General features: G+C 38.7%; 1 protein-coding gene across 1 annotated transcript in view; it reads left to right on the top strand.

Annotated features, from left to right (window-relative positions):
• Positions 1–15,880, top strand: part of LOC124789454 (lanC-like protein 2) — a 126,545-nt gene that overhangs the window by 78,155 nt on the left and 32,510 nt on the right. The window contains exon 5 of the mRNA XM_047256816.1: positions 13,044–13,184. Within this exon, the coding sequence (XP_047112772.1) occupies positions 13,044–13,184 (141 nt within the window). The remainder of the gene's footprint in view (positions 1–13,043; positions 13,185–15,880) is intronic.

Raw genomic sequence — 15,880 nt, 5'->3', positions numbered from 1 at the left:
ACATGAAGGCCATGACTACTGTTTTCTGGTATGAGAAAGGTGTGTTGCTTTGGAGTTTATGGAGTCAGAGACAACAATAGCTGCAGATGCATACTGCCAGATATTACATCACCTGTGGAGAGCCATTCATAACAAAAGCATAAGTGGAATGCAGTCATCTGGAATTGTTTTGATTCGTGACAATGTGAAACCACATACTGCTACAGTAGCCCAACAGCTGCTTATGCAGTTTCACTGGGAAGTGTCCAGTCACCAGGCATGCAGCTCAGGTCTAGTACCTAGGACTTTCTTCCTTTTTAGCAGCTGAAGAGAGGTTTGGGAGGACAGTGCTTCAGCACCAACAGGGTACTACAAGACAGCATGAAAACCTGTCTCCATAGGCTGACAGCAACCTTTTATGAATACGGTATTGAAAAGCTTGTCTATTTATAGGACAAATATTTTAATCTTCACAGTGACTATGTGGAGAAGTAACTGTAACTGTGCTTGACTCCTGGTGATAAAAACTTTTTGTGATTCACATTTGTCTTTCTGTTATGCCCCATAGGAGGTTGAAAAAAAAAATAGCCCTCATAAAAAAATTAATTTGAACTTTAAGTAAGGTCATCAACTAATTTATACTCTCACAGTGTTCGTTCATCTTAGTAGATACATTTAAACATAAATCTAAAAATTGACATTACTTTCCTTGGATTTCTTTTTTAGCTGTTTTAGATCTTTTTTCAGATCCTCATTACCTCCACCTGTAAAATCTTAAATGTTGCCATACTTTCATTTCCTTTTATAATTTAGACCTTTGTCCATATTGTTTAAATGTTAATTCATATTTTCATTCTTTACCCAGGTTACTTGGGAAGCACATAATGTTTCTGATGATACCATTTATATTGTGATCATCCATAACTCTTACAGCTATCAGTGAAAATTCCATGATGGGATAACAACACTATGGAAATCATAAATTGCTACTTGTCATACAGAGGAGGCACTGAGTCACAGAGAGGCACAATGAAAAAGACTACTAAAATATTAAAGCTTTAAGTCAAAGTACGTTTATGTGAGTTGGCTTGTGTGAATTTGTGTGTGTATTCTACTGCCTCCTCCATATGGTGAGTAGCAATGTAAGAGTTATGGAGCCACAGCAATCTATCCGTTCCACATTGTAGTTGCTCTTGTATCTAACATATGGACACGTGCTGCTTCCATCTGTCCTGTAAAGGCAGTGGTAAAAATCGTGTTCCTGGTTAGCTTTTGAATTCTTCAAGATCTGCCTACAAATCGTGCTGCATCCAGTATGTAATAAGTAAAATTATCTTTTCTTCATATTGTGTTGTGGAATTTTCATTCCTTAAAACCAGGGGTCATGACTCATATGTGCTTACTCATATTAAAGGTTGCTAAATGGTGAGTAAATGGAGCTCAGCTGTATGTACACACCAAGTTTTAAGAGCTAGAACGTCATTAATATTATGAGGTATTTAAAACCATAATTTTTGTGCGTGCCATATTAACTGCCTCGTACAATGACTCTTGGACATTGTGTGTTACAGGGCAGTTCTCTGCATCCTGGAGAAGATGTAAATCTCAACCTACAGGTGTATTGATGCAAGGCACTCACTACCTGGCAATATTTTTTTTTTTTTTTAATTTTTTTTTTTTTGCTTGTTTGTGTATTGATTACTCAAGCTCCATGGGACCATTTGAGCCAAAGTTACATGTGGAATTAGTCATTATGTATCTCCTGCAGAATAAAAGCAGCATTAGTATATGAGGTAGACCAGTTGCACGTGTAGCTTATAATAAGTATTCGGAGGATTATAGCTCAGAATATAAAACTGATACAATAACAGTTTTATTTAACATTCTGAAGTAGGAGACTTTTGTTTGTAGTTCGCAATCCCAGGCTGCTTCATAAAATTGTTGCTGACATGTAGTGGTCACACTTCTACATTGGCAAACAAATACTGTCTGGAAGAAAAAGAAAGAAAAAGTTGCTGCCATCCATATCTGATTTAGAATAGCACATGAGAAATAATATTTTTGTAGTATACAAATGTCAGTACTGAGTTCTAACAGCAACTTCGGGAAAAAAAAAATTAAATGCCTCAAGAAATATTTGTAATTAATGTGAGTTTTAGCATTTAATAGTTTCTTTTCTTAACCTTCCTGTAGATCAAAAATGTGTGTTGGGTTGATTCTTAAATCTGGACCCTTGCTTATGATGGGAAAAACACTGATTGAACTACCCAAGCATGAAACATGAACTGCACTCAGAGGTTTGACTCTGTTTTTATCTGTTTCCTATAAACTGTACAGTTTAGAAAAAAATTAGTCAGCATTGAAATCAGGACATATATTTCACAGCTGAGGAACAGACCAGGGAAAACAAGACCTGTTTTAAAAATCAAGCAAGGTTATTCCATGGAAATTATTCAAGTTGATGTGCCAATGTACTCACAATCTGATGAGTGTCCAGAAGACCTATATAAATAATTAAAGAAAATTATAAATGACAGCACATACCACTACAAGATGGTAATGGGGGATTTAAATGCAAACATGGGACAGAAACTGTTGTATTGATAGTTGAGGTGGGCAAAAAATACAATCAGACACCTACAAAAAGGTAATACATTAATAAGTTTACCCTAACTGTATTTAATAAATCAGTTATACATAACTTTGAATGCTGTAGGTTCTTCTGTGGTGCTGAGTTGTATACAACCAATAGTAAAGTTTTTGATAAGCCCAAATAGTCAAGAATGGTTACACACTTACAGAAGTCTCTGAATATTAGTCATGTCTAGTAGGGCCATGTTGCATTGATGTATTGTCCATACTACAGTTATCCATATTAATCTTTATAAGTCTGTAGATGCACTCAATCTGTGGGTGAGCTCTGAATTGTGGCTGCTTAAAAAGGCATACCAGCCAGTTAGAATCATGTGCAGTGAGGTAATGTGATTTTAGTGCCTTCTGCTGGCATATATATGTGGTACCAACTGCTTGAGAATGGTAAACAAAGGAAAAAATTCTCGCCCCACAGCATGCTGGAGGGTGGTAGCTGTGATCAGCATGTGGCGTACCTGTGTTGAGGTAGGACGTCCATCCAACAGCACAGGAGGATGCAGCTTTGGCAGTGCCGAGGATGCCAAAGGCTGTACAGCTGGTGAAGAATCGACGTCCGTGACTGCCATCACTGTGAATGGTGACAGGTGCAGTGGCTGTAGAGGTGGCAGGGGTATATACCCATGACAGAGACATCAGAAGACACTTGGACCTGGACATCTGGCACCATCAAGGGCAGCTGAGGGGCAGTAGGCTTGGTTGCAGGCAACTTGTCTGAAAAACAAAAATCTGTGGCAGGATCACTGTAATCATGGAAATGAAGTTGGCTTTGGTGCCATCAATTGGTGCCAGATGTGCCATGAATTTACAGCAAGCACAACTAGATGTCTGAATGAAGATGCCAGATTCCCGGTTGTGAGGCTTGGTATAAACTCATTAGAGAACCTCATCCTTCATTTGGAACTTCATTGCAAAGTTATCATCAGAAACAGAGTGGTGAGGGCAGAAGAGATGCAGCAGAATACAGCAGTGATGACCATATAAGAGTTCTACTGGCAATGCTTCATGAGTAGGCACAGTGCGATAGGTGCTTGGACACAACAACAAAGCAATTCCCTTCAAGTGCAAAGCACAGAGTTTGAACATCTGAGCCTTGATAGTGCAGCCAAAATGTTCAGCTTCACCTTCTGAATGAGGAGAGAACAGTGAGATTTGAGTATGTGGAATTCCATTTTATTGGCAAAATTGTTTAAATTCCAGCTAAGAAATTGTTTGCATCAAAACTTTTAAGCAAAAGACAGAAGCAAGTGCTTTGATGGTGCTAGTGTTAATAGTCAAATGCACTGGAATGACAAAAGGATATTTGCTGTAGGCATCATTGGTAATGAGCCATCTTGTGTTCCAGAAAGGATCAGCAAAATTGATGTGGCTACTTTCCCAAGGACCATACGTTTGAAGCCAATTGAAAAATTCATGACATAATGTTGCCTGGTTATCAGCGCATGTACGGCATGGCAGGTCATATCTTCTATTTATTTATCCAGCCGGGATCCACACACAATGCTGATGCACCAGCCACTTTGTTCAAATGATTCCCCCATATTCTCTATGTAATAGTTTCAACACATATTGTTGCAAAGATGTAGGAATCAGGACTTGCATTTGTTCATTAAGAGAATGCTATAAAATTACCCCATTTTAAAGAGAAAGACTATTGCATTATGCATGCCATTTGCAAACTACTGCATTTGAGATTGATTTTGGACTGTGGGGTCAGCACAACCAAACGTAGTACTGGAGCAATCACAATGGTTGATCTTGTTCAGTAGCCTGTACGACTTGCTGAGAATCAATTGGAAAAGGTTGCAGTGCTTGCACATCATAATCATCAATTTGAAGACAAGAAACATCTGATGCATCAGAATATGTATTATTTCCTACAGGTAACTTAAATCATGTGTTTGTGTTGGCACACTGTGCAGTATTGCGATAAAGAATTTCATATTGATAACTGGAAAGAAGTAGCAACCAACACTGCAGCTTCCGTGCTGTGCCATCAGGTACATCTTTTTCCAGATGATAAACAGCAGTCAGCGGCTTATGATGAGTCAGAAGAAAAAATTTTCTACCGTACAGACATTGACAGAAATCTGTTGCACCATAAATTATGACTAAAGCTTCCTTTTCCAGCTGACTGTAGTTGACTTGGGCCTTGTTCAGAGCCTTACAGTGCTGTGGGGCGTTCTGTGTGCCTAACCTTGTGAGATAAATCTGCTCTTATTAAAGTGTCAGCTGCAAGTACTTCTACTTTTTGCGGATCAGAGTGCCTGAGATATGGAGCAACTAAGCAGTGTATGTTGTGTTTTGGAATGATTTGATGTAGATGTTAGTTTGTCAAGAATAGCTTGGAGTTCTCATACATCTGTAGGAGAAGTAATCACCATACAGTCTTAAATGCATAGTCAAAGAATAAGCACCATGGGCTCAATAACATGTCTCAAATATTCAAGGTTCTTATTCAAAAATGGACATTTCTGTAAATTACACTTGAGTCCAGCATCAGTTAAAACTTGAAAAAGAGCTTCCAAATTTTTGAGATATGCTGTTCTGGTGTTTGACTGGATACAGTGATCTGATCTCATCATCTTCTCAGCCTTTTCCCACGTCGTGTGGGGTCAGCGTTGCTTTGTTGGATCCTTCTCTTCCATAAATGCCTATCCAGTGCTTCTTCTCTGAGCCATCCTTTCTCCCGTACGTCCCCTGCTACCTTGTCTTTCCATCTCAGTTTTGGTCTTCCTCTTCTCCTTGGTGCTTCAATTGCTAGGTCTTCGACTCTTCTCCCCACTTAGTACTCCCCTCTTCTCTGCACATGTCCATACCACCTTAGCCTACTTTCTTGGCTCTTCTTTCCTGTGGGCCCCACTTTCACTGTTCCCCTGATGTACTCATTCTTTAGTCTATTCTTTCACATCACCCCACTCATCCACCTTAACATTCTCATTTCTGCCACTTCCATCTTTTTCTGTTGGGCTTTTGTAATTGGCCAAGTTTCTGTGCTATACAGCATCGCAGGCCTCGCCACAGACCTGTAAAGCTTTCCTTTTATTCTGCAACTAACCTTCTTATCACACAGTACTCCACTCAGTTTCCTCCAGTTCATCCATACACTATTTATCCTGTGCTGTATTTTGGCCTCCAGTCCTCCATCACTTTGCATGTAAGAGCCTAGGTATTTAAATTTCTTGACCAGTGTCAGTTGTTCTCTTTTCAGGTTAATGTACAGATCTTTGGCATCCTTTGTACACATGAACTCTGTATTCACCCTGCTAATTCTCATTCCCCTTTTCTCTAGAGCTTTTCTCCGCTGTTCGAGCTTGTCTTGAAGTTCTTCCTGGGTGGGTTCACAGATTGCAACATCATCGGAAAACATCGTGCTCCGAGGTGCCTCTTTTTTCATATCTTTGACTAGCACATCCATGACAAGGTCAAATAGATTTGGGCTGAGAGCAGATTCCTGATGTAGTCATACTCTCACTGGAAATGCCTTTGTTGCACCTGCACTGCTCCTGACTTGTGTCATTGCACTTTCGTACATGTCTTCTACCACGCTGACATATTTTTCTGGCAGGAGTTTACTTCTCAGACATCTCCATATCTCTTGCCCCGGCACTCTGTCAAATGCCTTCTCAAGATCGATAAAGGTCATATGCATTTCGGCTTGTACTTCTCTGTGCCTCTCCATCAGTTGCCTTAGTGCAAATATTGCATCGGTTGTTCCTCTTCCTGGCATAAATCCAAACTGTTCTTCACACACTTCAGTTTCTAGACACAACCTCTTCTCAGTTATCCTTTCCCAGATCTTCATTGTGTGGGACATTAGTTTTATCCCCTATAATTGCCACAGTTTTGGATGTCTCCTTTCCCCTTATATATGGGAACCAGTATACTGCTTCTCCACAAATGTGGCATTCTTTCTCCTTTCCAGATCTTCTGCATTAGATCCCAGAGTATATCAGTTCCCTGTTCTCCCAGACTTTTCCCCTTCCCATTTTTCATTTTCTTCCTCACATGTTCGACTTCTTCCGTACTTATACTTTGGGTCATTCCTTCATTTATATCACCATCCTCATACTTCCTTGCTGAAATGTCCTCAGAAACATCAGTACTATCTTCACAATTGCAGTACCTACATTTCACAGTACTCTTCAGAAGTCTTGACAGCATACTTAGGTTCACAATAATATTTCCATTGTTATTGCTGTCCGCAATACTACTAGACTTGTTCTTATTACATTCAGAAAGCAAAAGTTTACATCTAGAATCACTGCCTGTAGACACAGTTAGAGGCATTGTTTCTGGACCTTAAGTTGTTACTGGTAGGACACAGATATTGTAAACCTTGGTTTTCAGTGAATTGTCATATTCCTCTATCTTTTCTCTTCTCTTGTTATGTGAGAAAACTGTTGCCATTTAAACATATAATTCTCTCAAGGATGTCTGTTACGTGTGTTTTCTAATTCTTCTTAAGACTTCATTTCCGATCTTTTTGCTGGGACTGATGACCAGCCCCCCTCCCCCCCCCCCCCCCTCTCTCTCTCTCTCTCTCTCTCTCTCTCTCTCTCTCTCTCCTCTCCCTCCCTCTCCCTCCCTCCCCCCTCTCTCCCTCCCCCCCCCCTCCACTGTACTTTGTGCCCACTGTAATTTACTAACTCTCGCCATTGATAGAGCCAAAGTTTCTGGATACTCACCTACTTAAACGAATACACTAGTCACTTTCAAGTGCTGAGTGGTGTAGATCTAGTACCAGGCTGTCATATGACCTGTTACCATTGACAGAAGTCATGACAGTGAACTAGATTTAGGTGCCAAATGGTTGTATGGAGTCAGCATGGAGATGTGAAAAAGTGGCAGAAACGAGCTGTAGTGTTTGGAGTTGCTTTGGGACAGACAAATCTGAACAACAGTTGATTGATAATAAAAATGATGACCTTTTGAAAGTAATTCCAGATGAGGTATATGATCCCATTCAGTTTAACAAGGAAAGTTACAGGGAGACTGTGGTGCTCCAGAAGAAATTGTTGAAGTTGTAGGAAAATTAATACAAAATAACTTTCAAAATACATACAGAATGTTGCAGAAGATGACAGCCATGCATTACTGAAACCTGTTAGCTTCTTCTTTGTGATTTAAGAAATATTCATTACAATATTAACAACTACATAAATGGTTAATATGCTGTTTGCTGTTCTTCATAAGAGTACTTGATATTTTATCATATAAATATGAGTTTTTATGCTTCATTCGTTTAATAATAGTTACTCAGGTAGTTTACTCTGCCTAAACGTGAAGTAAAGGTCTTGGAAAATCAATTTATGATAGTTTTTCATGTTTTGTTGGATCAGTGAAATATTGATTTTGTTTGCTTACTATTATTCCATCATTTTTTGGGCGTGCATATTAGATATAAACACTTCCTCTTTCAGTACCTCAGCTGTGAACCTTAAAGCTGTATTCAAATATTGTTATACTCTATCTGCAAGGAAATCACTTTGTTTACTGTTTGTTTTTGTAGTAGTAGTAGTAGTAGTAGTTGTTGTTGTTGTTGTTGTTGTTGTTGTTATTGTTATTTTCAGTCCAGAGACTGCTGTGATGCAGCTCTCCGTGCTACTCTATCCTGTGCAAGCTTCTTCATCTCCAAGTAACTACTGCAACCTACATCCTTCTGAATCTGCTTAGTGTATTCATCTCTTGGTCTCCCTCTATGATTTTTACCCTCAGTGCTGCCCTCCAATACTAAATTTGTGATCCCTTGATGCCTCAGAACATTTCTAACCAACAGATCCCTTCTTATAGTCAAATTGTGCCACAAATTCCTATTCTCCCCAATTCGATTCAGTACCTCCTCATTAGTTATGTGATCTACCCACCTGATCTTCAGCATTCTTCTGTAGCACCACATTTTAAAGGCTTCTATTCTCCTCTTCTCAAAACTGCTTATTGTCCATGTTTCACTTCTATACATGGCTACACTCCATACAAATACTTTGAGAAAATACTTCCTGACACTTAAATCTACACTTGATGTCAACGAATTCCTCTTCTTCGGAAATGCTTTCTTTACCATTGACAGTCTACATTTTATATCCTCTCTACTTTGAGCATCATCAGTTATTTTGCTCCCCAAATAGCAAAACTCCTTTACTACTTTAAGTGTCTGATTTCCTAATCTAATTCCCTCGGTGTCACCTGATTTAATGCGACTACATTCCATTATCCTCATTTTGCATTTGTTGATGTTCATCTTATATTCTCCTTTCAAGATACTGTCCATTCCATTCAACTGCTCTTCCAGGTCCTTTTCTGTCTCTGACAGAATTACAGTGTCATCAGCAAACCTCAAAGTTTTTATTTCTTCCCCATGGGTTTTAATTCCTACTCCAAATTTTTCTTTTGTTTCCTTTACTGCTTGCTCAGTATACAGATTGACTAACATCGGGGACAGGCTAAAACCCTGTCTCTCTCCCTTCCCAACCACTGCTTTCCTTTCATGCCCCTCGACTCTTGTAACTGCCATCTGGTTTCTTTACAAATTGTAAATAGTCTTTCACTCAATGTATTTGACCCCTGTCACTTTCGGAATTTGGAAGAGAGTATTCCAGTCAGCATTGTTGAAAGCTTTCTCTAAGTATACAAATGCTAGAAATGTAGGTTTGCCTTTCCTTAATGTACCGTCTAAGATAAGTCATAGAGTCAGTATTGCCTCATTTGTTCCAACATTTCTACAGAATCCAAAGTGATCTTCCCCGAGGTTAGCTTCTACCAGTTTTTCCATTTGTCTGTATAGAATTCATATTAGCATTTTACAGCCTTGACTTATTAAACTGATAGTATGGTAATTTTCACACTTCTCAACACCTACTTTCTTTGGGATTAGAATTATTATATTCTTCTTGTAGTCTGAGGGTATTTCACCTGTCTCATACGTCTTGCTCAGCAGAGGTTTGTCAGGACTGGCTCTCCCAAGGCCATCAGTAGTTCAAATGAAATATTGTCTACTCCCAGGACCATGTTTCAACTTAGGTCTCTCAGTGCTTCGTCAAATTCTTCACTCAATATTGTATCTCCCATTTCATCTTCATCTGTGTCCTCTTCTATTTCCATAATATTGCCCCCAAGTACGTCACCCTTGAACAGACCTCCTATATACTCCTTCCACCTTTCGTCTAAATCTACAGCACACTCCGCAAGCCACCTGATGGTTTGTGGTGCTTTCCCTTTTTTGCTTAGAACTTGGTTTCCAGCTGAGCTCTTGATATTCATACAAGTGATTCTCTTTTCTCCAAAGGTCTCTTTAATTTTCCTGTAAACAATATCTATCTTACCCCTAGTGATATATGCCTCTAAGTCCTTACATTTGTCCTTTGGCCATACCTGCTTAGTGATTTTGCTCTTCCTGTCGATCTCATTTTTGAAAAGTTTGTATTCCTTTTTGCCTGCTTCATTTACTGCATTTTTGTATTGTCTCCTTTCATCAGTTAAATTCAATCTCTCTTCTGTTACCCAAAGATTTCTACCAGCCCTTGTCTTTATACCTACTTGATCTTCTGCTGCCTTCACTACTTCATCTCTCAAAGCTACTCATTCTTCTACTGTATTTCTTTCCCCTGTTCTTGTCGATCATTCCCTAATGCTATCTCTGAAACTCTGGATCTTTCAGTTTATCCAGGTCCCATCTCCTTAAATTTCCACCTTTTTGCAGTTACTTCAGTTTTAATCTACAGTTCATAACCAATAGATTGTGGTCAGAGTCCACATCTGCCCCTGGAAATGTCTTACAATTTAAAACTTGGTTCCTAAATCTCTGTCTTACCATTATATAATCTAGCTGAAACTTTCCAGTGCCTCCAGGCCTCTTCCTCATGTACAACCTTCTTTCATGATTCTTAAACCAAGTGTTAGCTATGATTAAGTTATGGTCTTTGCAAAATTCTACCAGGCAGCTTCCTCTTTCATTCCTTACCCCCATTCCATATTCACTTACTACTTTTCCTTCTCTTCCTTTTCCTACTATCGAATACCAGTCCTCTACGACTATTAAGTTTTCGCATCCCTTCACTATCTGAAGAATTTCTTTTATCTCATCATACATTTCTTCAATCTCTTTGTCATCTGCAGAGCTAGTTGGCATATAAACTTATGCTACTGTGGTAGGCATGGGCTTCATGTCTATCTTGGCTACAATAATGTGTTCACTATGCTGTTCATAGTAGCTTACCCGTGCTCCTTTTTTTTTTATTCATTATTGAACCTACTCTTGCATTACCCCTATTTGATTTTGTACTTGTAACCCTGTGTTCACCTGACCACAAGTCTTGTTCCTCCTGCCACCAAACTTCACTAATTCTCACTATATCTAACTTTAATGCATCCATTTTCCTTTTTAAATTTTCTAAACTACCTATCTGATTAAGGGATCTAACGTTCCACACTCCGATACGTAGAACGCCAGTTTTCTTTCTCCTGATAACAGTGTTCCCCTGAGTAGTTCCCACCCGGAAATCCGAATGTGGAACTATTTTTCAACCGAATATTTTACCCAAGAGGATGCCATCATCATTTAACCATACAGTAAAGCTGCATGTCCTCGGGAAAAATTACGGCTGTAGTTTCCTCTTGCTTCCAACCGTTCGCAGTACCAGCACAGCAAGGTTGTAGTTTATGTTACAAGGCCAGATCAGTCAATCATCCAGACTGTTGCCCCTGCAACTACTGAAAAGGCTGCTGCCCCTCTTAAGGAACCACACGTTTGACTGGCCTCTCAACAGATACCCCTCTGGTATGGCTATCTGTATCACTGAGGCATGCAAGCCTCTCCACCAATGGCAAGGTCCATGGTTCATGGGGAGAGGCATTGCTTACTATTGACAGTAAATTTCTAATTATTCTGATAAATAATCATTTTCATTTTTCTTCTCTTTGCCTCTACTGTTTGCTCCTGTAAATCATTTAAGGTAAATGTGAAGATGATTTCTTTGTAAAGACAGTAGTTGATTTTCTTCCTTGTTCTTGTTCATTCTAATTTTGTGCCATACCTATAAATTATCTTGTAGTCAATGAAGTGTTATCCTTTCTTCCATGGACTTTTCTCACAGAGTGTCCACTTAACGAAGAGAAGGCTACAAATGTATTATCTATATTTTCTATATTTCCACTAGTTTGTATTAATGAAGTGAATCCAGTTTTATTGTCTTCCTTGACTGATTACTTAAAATTCAGGTCTGTTTTAAGGAATGAGCTAAGTGCATTGTAAAAACTAGATAGGAACATTCTGTAGTCCTGATTGGGAGATCTGTAAATGACTGAAATTAACAGTTTATTCATAAAAATTGGAAAATATCCACATTATTTTGCTGTGTCATTCCACTTGAGATAAACCTTTCATATTACTTCTTACTAAAAATATGAACAGCAACTAGCCTCTGCTTTAACAGTGACTGGGCACTGTCTTTATCTGCAGTCAGGCTTCAACTCCATTTTCTTACTTCCATTGTCTTGTTGTATCAATTTTCAACAATATAGCATGCACCCGTAATGGTCTAATGAAAAATTGAATACACTTATACAACAACACTCTGTGTATCAGTCACATAGGGATCATGAGACTAAGATTTCAATAATTAGTGCACAGACAGAGGCATTCAATCAATCATTAATCCCACACTCCATATGTGAATGGAAAAGGAAGTAACCCTAATAACTGGTACAATGGGATGTATCCTCTGTCATGCACCTCACAGTGGTTTGAAGACTGTAGATGTAGATGTAGAATTATGTATGCTGTTAGGATTATCACTCTAAATAAAAGTTGCTCATCAGTGGTGACAGTGTACAGTCACTACTGATGATGTGCGCAATCATTTTTGGGGGGAATTCCACAGATTTTTAACAAACATTTAAAATATAGAAAAAGATTTTCAGATATTAAACCAAATGCCTTCTTACTTAAAATGCATTCCGACATTAATTACAGTTAAAGTAAACTTGAAACTTTCTTATTTAACCACTGGTTCTACTCTGTCTCTGAATTTCTGGAACATGATTTGCTTATTATTACAGTACGTTGATAACTATTACTTTGGGTCCATCTAATCACAACTGAATAAAACACAATTTTTGTGCCATATGTATTTCGTCTTTATTCTTTGCAAGGCATTTTCAGTGCCTTGGAATAAATGTATCTCTCACAGTCTTAAGGTGAAAACTTCACTGCTATTTGTTTGTTTTCATATGCTGATAAATCTACAAACAAGAGATGACTAAATAGGATACATGAACTTGCTTACAAGATTTAGTGATGGTTATGATATGCATCAGCATGGAAAAATGCATCAAATGTAGTGGAGAGCAAATCGTATTTTTTGTAGGTGTGGGTGCTAATCTAAAATAATTGTTGCATGTTGTTGGTCATGTTTCAGGTAATATATGCGATTTTGCAGTCAGGAAACGGTCTGGCACGTCTTGAAAATCACAATGCTCCATTGATGTACAAATGGCATGGAAAATATTACATTGGTGGAGCCCATGGTCTGTGTGGGATCCTGTACTTGTTGCTGCAGGTTTGCAAATACAACTTTATAGAATTAAGTATTTATAAGACATGAAAAATATGAAAGAGTTGTATCACAGATTGAGTTGCAAAAATATAGCATAAGCACAAGACCCCATGTAAAACACACTCAAAGATAAACAAAAATTGTTTATTAGTATATCTGTTACGAATTTATCCTTTTGTTAAATATTTTGTAAACTAAGAATAGAACCATTCCCTTGTGAGCTAAGAAGAAATAGAACATAGCAGTTTGTGATATATTAGACTGTGTTCAAGGCAGAGTTGAGACTTGAGAGAATGTGGGAACAATAGTCTTTGAACACACGAATGTTGCTGCTGGTTGCCATTTAACTTTAATGGCCCTTTATTTAAAATCTAATACTACATATTTGTAGTTCTTAGCTAACACTGTATTAAGTTTCAGATTATTTATACAGGAATTCTTGTTTTCCTAATTATAGTATTCAGCATGAATAAAGGTAACAGTATTTACCTGTGCTTATGTTTGGGGGGGGGGGGGGGGTTACTATGTGCCTATCAAGCACTTAGAACTTCAGCTATTGGTTGAACTGTTATGTTAATTCCTTATCTCTGTGGTGCAGTTGTCCACTGCAATGGACAGCTCTTAATGTCATTTCTTTGGTATTTTTAGTCAGTTCTGAGGCTGCAAATGCATGCAGGGCACAGCACTATTAGGGAATATCCACTGGAATTGACTGTGCATTTGCAACCTTAAGACTGCTTAAAATGCCAAAGAAATGTCATTAACAGCTGTCCTCTGCAGTGGACAACTGCACCAGAGGATTGAATATTACTTTAAGTATTTTATGGAGAAAACCAGAAGTTGAATAGTAGTAAAACATAAGAATCCCTGTAAATAATCTGAAGCTTGGAAGTGTAAGTAAGTAGACTAGGGATAGTGTCAAAAAAAATTAAATTGAGTCAAATTTTTAATGATAAATGTTAATGTGATCTGTAAAAATTGTTCATCATAGGAGGTATGGTCCATCATGATTTACACTTTACTTATTCCCATCATTTGTGGTGTGCCAACTGATCATTACAGTTGCAAGTATTGTAGTATTTTGGTCTACCCCTGTATGTGGCAGGAAAATCACTAGAAGTGTAATCCCTGCACAGTACACCCCATTTTCCCAACTCCAGTCATTACATGAGTGGACAACATGGAGTGTGATCATCAAGAACAGTGCTGGACAATGTGCTCTCTGTGCAAGGAGGGTGTTAACACTGTGGATATTCATAGTCAATTGGTGGCAGTGTTTGGAAAGTGTGCACCATCATGAAAAACCACGTGTAACTAATGGTTGGATGGCTGGAAATGTGGCAGCATGTCAATGGAGAAAGGAACCGGTTCTGGAAGGAAAGTGATTGTGGTGACACCAGACAACATTTCAGAGTGGAAAAGCGTGTTCAGGAGAATAGGTGCATCACATTCATAGAATTGGAGGCAGCTACAAGACTTGTCAGAAGCACCGTGTACCACACAGTGCATGAACATCTTAATCTTGGGAAAGTGTCCACCAAATGGGTTCTTGATCCCTGAATACAGCACAAACACAACAGCACAAGGACGTGTACAGTGCTCTCCTTCAGTGCCACACCCAGGATACAGAAGATTTCATATCCAAAGCCATGACTAGCGATGAGATTTAGCTCAACTACCATGAGCTGGAGACCAATGGGCAAAAGGAATGCTCTTGCAACACAACAGTGCATGTCCCTATATGAGCTGAACAACCTGGCTGCCATCACCGACATGGGGTTCCAGGTACTGCAATATCCGCTGTGTTCTCTTGACTTGGCCCCTCCAATTACCTCCTGTTTGGAGTTATGAAGGAGCCTCTGTACAGACAGTGTTTCGCAGACATGCAGGAACAGCAAGCAGCTGCTCTGTGCTGGTTGCACAGACTCAAAAAAGTGGTTCGAGGGGGCCTACAAATGTTGTGCATTTATGGAAACTTATGTTGAGAAAGTGCATTTATCTGACAAGGCCGTAGAGTTTATTTCCGTTTTCTTAATCAGATTTAGAAGAATTCTTTGTTCCTTTACCCTTTTCATTACTTCACTGTTCTTCACTTTATCCATCCATTTTATTTTATTCTATTCCCCTCCAAACAAAAATCTCAAATGTTTCAATTTTGTCTTTTTCTCTCATCTTCAATGTCCAGTTTTCACCAGTGTACAAAAAACAAACTTTCTCCTTAACTCAAACCTATATTCTCTGGATAATAAGCATTTCTTTTCCCAGAAAACTTGCTTTACCATTGCAATTCTTGATCTTATTTCATTTTCAACTCTTCCCTTTACTAATTAGCGTGCTCCCCAAATATCTGCACTGTGCAACCTGTTCAGTTTTGACCATCTTTTGTTTTCACTTTTGTATCTTCTTTGTCATTTTCTCTCATAACCATAGTTTTCTTTGCATTGAGACACAAAGGAATTAAAGACATTAGCTGCCAGTAGGCAAGGATTTATATCAATGGGGCAAACAGAATAAATTCGTGTTGATTTTCATTCAGCAGTCAAGCAGTCCTCCTTCAAGTGTGGATAGTGCTCTTTGAAGAGACATTGTTTTGTCCCCCAAGCACTACTATGTCATCAGAAAATCTGATTCAGTTGACCTTCCAGCCTCCTGTACATACTCCTTCATTCTCTACTTCTAGTGTGTTCATTATCAAGTTT

This window comes from Schistocerca piceifrons, chromosome 3, assembly GCF_021461385.2.
Source record: "Schistocerca piceifrons isolate TAMUIC-IGC-003096 chromosome 3, iqSchPice1.1, whole genome shotgun sequence".
Classification (NCBI taxonomy): Eukaryota; Metazoa; Arthropoda; class Insecta; order Orthoptera; family Acrididae; genus Schistocerca; species Schistocerca piceifrons.
This window is presented reverse-complemented; position numbering and strand designations above follow the sequence as displayed.